Source organism: Alligator sinensis, unplaced genomic scaffold (genome assembly GCF_000455745.1).
Source record: "Alligator sinensis unplaced genomic scaffold, ASM45574v1 scaffold1358_2, whole genome shotgun sequence".
NCBI classification, from domain to species: domain Eukaryota; kingdom Metazoa; phylum Chordata; order Crocodylia; family Alligatoridae; genus Alligator; species Alligator sinensis.
The window spans coordinates 179,862-189,747 of record NW_005843262.1 but is presented as its reverse complement, the minus strand read 5'-3'; the positions used below and the strand labels follow the sequence as shown (position 1 = coordinate 189,747).

The 9,886-nt window shown below is 41.7% G+C and overlaps 1 protein-coding gene across 1 annotated transcript in view; it reads right to left on the bottom strand.

Moving 5' to 3' along the window:
- ADHFE1 (alcohol dehydrogenase, iron containing 1) overlaps positions 1 to 9,886 on the bottom strand; it is a 33,456-nt gene that overhangs the window by 4,305 nt on the left and 19,265 nt on the right. Inside the window, exons 11-14 of the mRNA XM_014527022.2 lie at positions 7,556 to 7,634; positions 7,316 to 7,412; positions 4,014 to 4,171; positions 3,239 to 3,376 (exon numbers count right to left, since the gene is read on the bottom strand). Of these exons, the coding sequence (XP_014382508.1) occupies positions 3,290 to 3,376; positions 4,014 to 4,171; positions 7,316 to 7,412; positions 7,556 to 7,634 (421 nt within the window). The 3' untranslated portion in view covers positions 3,239 to 3,289. The remainder of the gene's footprint in view (positions 1 to 3,238; positions 3,377 to 4,013; positions 4,172 to 7,315; positions 7,413 to 7,555; positions 7,635 to 9,886) is intronic.

The following is a 9,886-nucleotide window of genomic DNA, read 5'->3' as shown; positions in this document are numbered from 1 at the left end:
CTGAAAAATGAAGGAAAAATCTGGATTAAATTGGATTGAGTAAAGCTTTGGGTAAAATCACCAGTAGTTGAACAAACAGTAGAATCACATCCATCTGTAGTAATGACTGAGCCTGTCCCCCATTGTAGAATTTTGCAAAACTGTAAGCAAATAAAAGAAACTAGGCGAACACATCAGAAACTACTGCCAGTACTCATGTTGATAAATATATTTTAATTTATATTACTTCTAAGCACTAACACACACACACAAGCTTTGTTAAGTGATTAAATACAATAGTAATGAGCCTTGCTCTAAACCTAGGAAATGTCAGAAATATTAACTTTTACAGAAACTTGATGGTGTATTAAGTAATTAATAGTGCTGTATGTGGTGCAAGTAATTAATATTAAGAAATTAATATTAAGATTGTGGTTGCTCTGGTGTTTGGTACTTTTGAAAAATAGGGCCACTTAGGTTGTTATATATCAGGGGCAGGCAATTATTTTGGATGGAAGGCTGCTTACCAAGTTTTGGCAAGCTGTCAAGAGCCGCATGGGTAGCCCCGCCCCTTGACAGGTGCCCCACACCTTGGTTGCCATCTTTTGACTGGAAGTCCTGCCCCCTAATCCCTGACCTTTGCCATCAGAAGTCCCTCCTCTTGCCCCTGCAAGTACTCCTTTCAGCAAGGGGTTTAGCCATCTCAGAACCAGAAAAATACCAATTATATTCTAAAAATCGAACATCTACAACATTCATTAATTTAATTTAAAAAATATTTGTGTCCTGATTTACATGTGTTTGTGTAGTGTATACGGAGGTGAAGGGTGTGGGGGTTTTGTGGGGGAGGATAGGTGTGGGGGTGAATGTGGGGTGAGGGAGCATGTGGGTGTGTGTGTGTGTGGATATGTGGGGTGTGTGTGGGTATGGGGTTTGTGGGGGGTTGTGTGTGTGGGGGATGGTGGCTGGGTTGTGTGATGGGGTGTTGGTGTGGGGGTCTGCATGTATGGCAGTGTGAGGGAGGGATGGGTGCCTGTGTATGGTGGGATGCACGTGGGGATTCACCCTGCACCTGCACACGCACACACACTGTTCCTCTCACCCTGCATACACACACACCCACACACTGCCATATTTTGCCTGCCCCTGTTATATATGGATGTAGGAGTTCAATTTTTAGCTTTTAGGCACCAAAGTCTCTGCGGTACTGAGAACTCAAATGCCCATCAAAAGCAAAGCAAGCAGAGGTTGTGTTTAGTAACATATTTGCAGAATCAAAGGTACAAAAGACAAATTTAAATTTAAATCTCTGGAAGTAAACAGACATGGTAGGACCAAGCAGTGAATATGTCTAATGATTTTTTCACCTCTGGTGAGCTGTATTCATGTTCTAGATCTGTTTGGTTGGAAGGAGTAACCCTGACCCAGCAATACACTTTAACATGAGTGAAAGTCCCACTGATTTAAACAAAACTTAAGCATGTGCTTCAGTACTTTGCAAGGTAGACAATGTGTTGGGCCTACAGACAGCCCCCAGTTCAACAAAGTCTACATGTTATTTGGTCCGATGTAACTTGGAAGTGGTCCACACCTGGAACAATAATGCTATGGACAAGGACTCTACTTTGCTAAAAGAGCCCTAATTTTGGAAGCATGGGAGTGAGTGCTACGCAAATTCAACAGCTTTAACATATTTACTTCAAAATCACACAGAATTCAAGACAGCTACATCAAGTGCAAAGGGCAGATGTAAAGGATGAGGTCTTTGCTATCTAGTTCTATGGTTGAACTATACCAGCAAGTGAGGATGCAGCTTATACCAAGCTAACCATGTGATTGCTCCTACTCTGCCTTCCCAGTGAAATAAATTATAATAGCAAAAGGGCAGTTTTGCAGGCATGACTCTTTCTATTTGAACTAGGGTTTTTTGCTGGCACATCTACATATTCACCAGATCACATCTCATTCTTCCCCTATCCTGACCAATGTAGCCATGCTGGAGAAGGTTTGTAAGCATAGACATGGCCAAAAAAAATGCTAGATGCCTTACATTGTTAAAGCTGTCAGGTCTGTTTTAGCTCATTTAGGGCATTACAGTCCTGCAAATCAGTGCAGCAGCAGGCTGGGCTGCTGGGAGAAGCTGTAATATTTCCAAGGACTCTGAATAAACTAACAAGCAGAAGCTCTTGCTACCTTCTATATATAGATGCAGCCTGCATTCCCTTAATACAGAGCTGCTGATATTGCCAGTACACAGGGAGTGTCTCTTCAGTGAGTCAGTGAGTTCTGGTGCCAGCACTAGTCATCCACAACTCCTGTGCCTGCCAGTGGCTGCAGCCAAATTATGCCCGCTTCTTGTACATTTGCACGGAGGAGTGATGAGACTAGAGAATGGGCTCTCTGTGACTTCTCCTTTCCATTAGAACACCCACACAGGCCCAGCTACTGCTTGGCTCTTGGAATCTGAACTTCTCCAGATTTCCTGCTGTGCTGTAAAGGAGACTGTTTTCAACAGATTTACTTAAAAAAATGAACCATTTTGATTTTAAGTGTAAACATTTGTCCTCAAAGACCCCCAAAACCTCCAAAACCTGGTGGGTTTGTCTCCCAGGTGCATGTGTTTTGTGGTGGGAATACATTCTGCCGTTTTATTTGTGGTATCAATCTGCAAGAAAGTGTTTTGCCGGGATTAAAAGATGGTGGTTGTGGTCCAAAAAACCTGATCATTTGATGAAAAGAAAAAAAAAAATCAAAGGTTGGACTGTCTGGGATCCCCTATGAGTAATGTACCATGTAGATACACTACACTGCACTTTATATACTAAGACAGGGTCTGAAAACTGATTGGTTCACCTCATTATTTGTGCAGTTATCAATTAGTACTGCTATAAAAGGACAGTAAATTGAAAGAGGCTTCTGAATTAAAAGTAAACTTGAGCTGGACAAAAAGCCTTTTCAGTAGGGAACAACTGTAGCAGCAACCCATCCTCCCTCCTCCCCACAAAAAACCTTCATTGTAAATGCAGCACATTCCATCAAGTATCTGTAAAAGTTAATATTTTAAAGGATCAAGATTTTATCAATAGAAACTTTCAAAAGTCTCCCTGTATGTAAGTGGATAAGGCATAGGAGTGGATGTCAGGTCAAGCTGGGTTCAATCTCTGACTCTGCCACTGATCTGGTGTGTATGGCCAGGAAAGTCACTTCACATTTCTGTACCTCCTTGCCCCGAAATGTAAAATGGGAATCATTCTACTTACCTTCATTTGTAATGAGCTTTGAAATTTATGGGTGAGGAGAAATAGATGAGTTACAGGGTGCAGTTAAAGGAAGTGACTTGTTTTTCAGCCTGCCAAAATTTTTCCTTGATATCACAGGGCATAAAAATCATAGGTAGCTGTAACAACATGCAACAAATGAACGAATCTGTCATTTTACTAGGGAGTTACCAAATTTTACTCTAGATCAAGTGGACTGAAACGTTTTTGTAAGTGTCACAACATAAAGAGTATTACAGGTTTATTCCATCACTCCAGAGGACTTTTTTCAAATTCTGATGGGGGTTGGCAGAATAAGAAAAGAAAGCCATCTGGAAAAAGCATTGCAACTCCTCAGTATGGAGAAGTGTAATGCAAAGCAAGTTTGATCATTTTTAGCAGATAAAGCATCACTTCTAACCTTTCTTGGTTGCATAGCTGGTATAGCTAGCTAAAACATGGGAACAATTTCCACAAAAATACTATGGAAACTGTCCTTATTTTTTTCAAAATGTGTAAGTATGAAGTTTTTCTATTGGTTTAATAATTCAATCTTCTTTTGAAAGGCAAGTGACTAACAGATGGCAATATGCACTTCATATTACTGCAAAGAAAACCCTGTGCTAGGAGAAAGCAATAACTGACTTCAATCATTAATTGCTCCATTGTTAATGGTCACACTGGAATTCTGGATGCAAACATTTATTTTAAAATAAAAATATCTTAATTTTAAAAGTTTGCTTTTTAAGGGAAAATTGCCTTTGCTTTCTGGCTTACCTGAGGCAGAGTGCCTTTGACTAGTGCAGGAATATCAGCTTTAGAGTAACCAAGTGCAGTTAAGCCATCATCAACATTCAGATCAAACAAGAATTTCCGGAGTGTGCCTGCCAAAACAAGCCCTGCATCTTTGATTCTGGCAGTACGGATGTCAGCTCCTAAAATAAGACATAAAGCCTTGACTGTAGGATGCAGAGAATGGGGGAAACTGTTCTGGATTTAATTTAATCATAATATAAGCTGAATACATATCCATACATAACAGCCATCTCTCTGAAAGAAACACCAAGGAAAAAAGAGACATCACTGGCTTCAGTTTGCAGTTATAATAGTTTGTATAAATGGGATAAACCAGGTCAGGAGACAGGAGAAGCAAGAGAGTTTCATGTGGCAGTTAGCTTTTCTGGCAGCAGCTAACTTCCTTTCCCCGTGTGCTTGCATGGAGAAGCACTTTTCAGTCGGACTAACTGCTGGGAGCAGTGGCAGAAAAGTAGTAGAGCAGACTGGTGTCAGCGGATGACCATACTATTTATTTTTATGGACAATGTGCCATATGCTAATTTCTTCAGTGCCTGGGGTTTGCTGACATCTAGAGCACATGAAAATCAGTGACTAAGGATTTCCTTCCTGCTTTCAAAGTTTTGCTGTCCTCTAAATATATAGCAAGCGTGGGTATGGCTTAGGGGACAGAGAAGACAAAGGTAGGTGCTCTGGCCAGAGCCATATATGGTGTTTAGATACTATAGCTTACATTACAGAAGATAGGTATGTTTGACAGAAGAGAGGGAACTAAGGTCCTGGAAACAACTTTGAAAAGGAGGTGAAAATATCAGCATTTATAGAAAAGCTGCAGATGATTCTTAAGGCTGTTTCTTCCATGTGTATATATAGTTCCATCAACAAAGAAAAGAGGTATGTGCATGGAGAAAAATACCACTCACTCAATTTTTTTAAAAGTCCACTAACTCTAAGTGAGACAGTATGGTTTTGGTTAATGACAAATTCATTCTTAAACTTAAATTCTTCAAGATTCTTAATGTAAACAGAACAAATTTAGTGGAGTTATATCAGAAATGCATTTGGCCTAGGCTGTTTACTGGAAAATGATTAAAGTCCCAACTACAGAAATACTGGTACTCAAAACTTCAGTATAAACAGCCCAGTGAATACACACACACGTTCTAGGAGACTTAGATGTTTGGATAGTAAAAATAACAATATAGTGGCAATCGCTCTAAGGGATCAGATGGAAGATGAAACACGACAGGAGTCTTACATGAAATTTCATGTTACTGGTTTTATGGCCATGCATTTGGTGGTCATTCTGTGTCTCACTCTATGTCAGGGGTGTCAAACTCATTTGGCTTCATGGGCTGGTGTGCAGCTGGTCCACAGGCTGGATTAGGCCCACAGACCCCTGCCCATGTGCCTGATCCAGCGCATGCAGCACCTGCCCAAGCCAGTCCAGGATGCTGGCCTAAGAGAGCAGCATGTGTGATGCAGCCAGGGACCAGCCCCAGTGAATGTGGTGCAAGGCTAGATGGTGCAGTGTGAGAGTCAATGAGGCAGCACCAGGGACTGGATTATGGGGCTCTGCAGTCTGGATTCAGCCCATGGGCCATAGGTCTGACACTCCTGCTCTATGGGAATAGAAGGTTCAAACAGTATGTAACAAAAAAGGAAGGGAAAAAAGAATGAAGAGAAGGAGGGAACATCTCTAAAATTAGGCATGAGAAAGATTATGAAAAACACCCTTAAATACTGTCATAGTGGTATCGACCAGTAGAATACATCACTTTGCTTGTATCTATACTGCTTCCACACCAGTGGTCACACACAACTGTTACTATCATTTAAAAATCCACTAAGGGAGGCATTAAGAGTTTTTTTTTATTTTTGGCTGCACACGAATCTGCAGCTACACACACATGCATACCTACATACAATAACTGCTTATTACTCTACATCTACATCATTACAAAGTTTCTTAGTCACTTGAATCACCTTCTGCAATTGATTGGATTCTGGACTAGGATCAAAATGTAAACCCAAGCTAGGAATCAGTAAATTACTTTATTATCTGTTTATAATAGCAAAGCAAACAATAACCCAAAGAGAATGGGGCTTTCAAATATTTCTGGCAATAACTCAGGAATTCCTAGCCTACTTAGCTAAAAAATAAAGACCCTCCCCCAGAGTTCAAATTCCCCTGGTATTATGAGCTGGCCCCTAACAGACATATTTTTTCAGTCAACGTATATGCATTTGTGTATTACTGAAGGGCCCTAGAAATAGCCCTCCTGGATTACGACCTGTGTACTTCTATATCCTGTCTGTAATTGCAATCAGTACATACAACATGTGATGGAGGAAGGCACAACAACCACCATAACCAACAATGATGTCATAATATGTAATAGGGGAAGTTTCTTCCTCATCCCCAGTCAGCCATTGGGTTATGTTCTGAAGCTGGATATTCTAATATTGTATCTATCTTATGTAATGTTGGTGTGCATAGTCATTTATCTAAAGGTGTAACCTTTTCCTGAATCCTACTAAGCTTTTCATACTGTCTCCACTGCAATGACTGCGAAGTAGCACACACATGATCAACTAGCTATCAGTGGAACTCGTAGCTGCCTAGCTGCAGCAGTGTGGAGCTCATCATAGGCTGCAAAACCTGTCTGAAAGGCAAGGCAAATTAATCCACACTGAGCTCTAAACCAGTATCAGTGTCCCACAGAAGCACTGAGCTAGCTCAGATATGTCTACTGTACACTACTGCCACTGTTGACTGCTAGGTACATGCTCACTTAGTCTCTAGGATAGGGGTGACCAACTCAAGGCATACGTGCCACAAGTGGTACATGCAACATGTTGTTTGGCATATGGCAGATCCCACAGGGAGCAGGGAGAACAGCACAAATAAGGCAGGAAGGAGAAGGCAGAGCAAGGGAGCAGGCAGGGGAAAGGAATCAGAGCATCACTCAGAGAAGGAGCAAGACTTATTTTGTGCCACACCAGCCAAGGAGGTTGGCCCGCAATGCTCTGAGATGGAGGTGTCCAGCTTCTAAGTAGCCAGGGGCTGCACACTCCTCAGGCTACACTAGTAGGGACTGCTCCAACAGCCCCTACAACCAAAGGTCAAAAGCCCTGGGGCCCACATGCCCCCTCCCTCCCCCACTGCACCATACACCTCGGTATGCCCCTGCTGCACCTGTGTCCCCTGCAAACCTGCTTATTGTTTACATAGGAAGACATTTTTATTTGTATTGCTAAGTTCTCTGAAAAGAGATTCATACCTAGTATCTCTGCAGCCTCCAAGTGCCGCTCAGGGTGCATTTGCGCCGTGAAAGCAAACACTGCTGGGGATGTGAGCACCACCGAAAGTCCATGCGGCTGGAGAAAAACCAAAACATAGTGCATGGTATTAACTGGGTGTCTTAACACTGCTGCAATCAGCTGGAGAGGCTGACAGGTTTTCAGGCTTGTTAACATAAGAGTCATGTAACTGTAGCAATAGGAAAATAACCTGATTTTACCACTAGAGAATGATCCACGTTATAATCCTTTGCTTTGTAATTCTTCACCAAGCCAGAAATAGGGTAAGACATTCCATGGCTGGAAATTAAAGTAGAAAGGAAGTAGTTAGAGCACCAGCCCAAGACATAGGAGCCATGCAGGGGTGGATCCAGTAGGGGTGCAATGGTGCACTTGCACCCTGTTTTCACTCCCGGTCCATCCGAAGTTTAAAACCAACTGCCTAGTGGTAGCAGCTGCACTTCTATTCAGGCAGCAATGAGGAAATCAATTGACTTAATATTAGAATTTGCTTGATTCCTTCTAAACTCTTTATTCACAGGTGTTAATAACCCTCTTTCCTTGTAAATGGTTTTTATTGGCTCTACTATTCCAGCTATCCTTACTTCTGCAATGCTGCTGTCTGTTAGCTGCTCCTAGAAAGGTAGCTCCCATTTCATAGCCCTGCAGACCTTTTTATCTCTAGCCAAAAACATTAACTCAGGTGTGGAAATATTAACTCAGGCAAACATTACCCCAGGTATGGAAATCACTTTCAGTAAAGAATTGGAGGCACTGGCCAATTGCTCAAAAAGGCTTGATTTTATTTTATGAATCTGAAAAAAGAGATGTACATTTAACTTTAAGGACTCTAGGACTAATGAAACACCATCTTTGGGTTATTTTTTCCCTAGTTTGCTGTGTTTTATATATATGATACAGCAAATCAATGCACATTCAAATAAAAAAAATTTTTGCTTCAATCTTAAGTTGAATAGTATAGCTCTAGGCCCCTACTTATTAATAAAGCTTCTAGTTTCTTTTTAACTGGAGAAAAATGTGTTTTGTTTTGTATGTGATGATGCACCACACCATCTGCACCCCACTTTTTAAAATCCTAGATCTGCCCATGGAGCCATGGGTCAATTCCTTGGATCTCCCAGGCTTCCCATGTGCAAGTGAAAGACATTTAGGTTCCCTTTGATTTCAATGAAACTGAATTCCATGAAAATTATATGCTTACATACCATGGATAATTCATGGAGCCACAGCCACTGTGTAACTCAGGTCCCATTGAAAAAACAGATAATGGCATTTCCCAATCTAGAAGGGGAACTGTGAGGATGAAGGAACTATATAATTTTTGAGGCATTCAGATACTATGGTAACAGGGGCAGATAGGGTACCTTAAATAGTCAATGCCCTTATTTTGATCATAGTTCCTGATTATAAAAAGCATTTGAAAGATTAGGAAATGTGATGGCAGTGATTCTTACTTGATCAAGCTACAGGCATACAATAATGTTTTTGCATAATTTTTGGCACAGGCTCTGATTCAGCGAGGTAATTGATCACGTACATAATTTTAAACATGGCAGCAGCCCCAGGGACATCAATGGCAATGCTCATATGCAGTTGTGTAGCTAAGGTGGGGCAATCTGGGCAGCAGCCCCAGGCACCAACTTTTTGGGGTGGGAAGAGTTGAAAGATAATAGTTGCTGCTGTAGCTGTACCACTATGCCAGCAGCACTGGCAGCTGGAAGTTGCCACTGCTCCTGTGTGTAAGCTACTCCCTGTGTACCCAACTGCCCTGTTATACCCCTGCTCACAAGTACTTTGCTGAACTGAATGCCATCAAGTCATAAGTTAGTTTGAATGGTTACTACTTAAATCTTTATCAGTATATCCCTTAATGTGTAACTATAGCTCAGTTTAGCCTGTAAAACAATTAACCCAGTCAGTGTGTCTGGCCTTACTTCAAGAACGATACAAGAAGCACCTAAACAGTGCCCACACCGGCTCTGACACATGCTAATTAGCATACTCCAGCAGCATTGATGTCATGTATATTCAGTGTCCCCACGCAGCAGGGTCACTTTAATTAAAGCTTGTTGAATGAGCTTTAGCTAAAGTGCTCCTGCTGCCATTTTGAAGTGCAGGACACCGAATACACAAGATGCTGTGTGCACTTTAATTAGAGTGGTTCCTGAGAACCACTTTAATTGAAGCGCCCTCCCCTCCCCCCTAGAGCACATGTAAAGAAGCCCAAGATGTTCTTTATATGGACATACTCACTTTGTTCTCATAGGGCTGCATAAGGCTGCTGAACAACTAGAATGGAACTATGCTGCTTTAACTGACATTTGAGTTTCTTAATAGCCATGGCCGCTGCAAATAAGCAAAGTAAAGTAGGCCAAATTCTGGTCCTAGCAACTTTCCTGGAATCAGACTCTGTTGTTACAGGACCAGAGTTTGCTTTCCTCATACACCAGGGGTGGGCAAAATATGGCCCACGGGCTGGATCCAGCCCACCAAGCACTTCCCTCCGGCCCATGGAGCCCCTTCAAAACCCA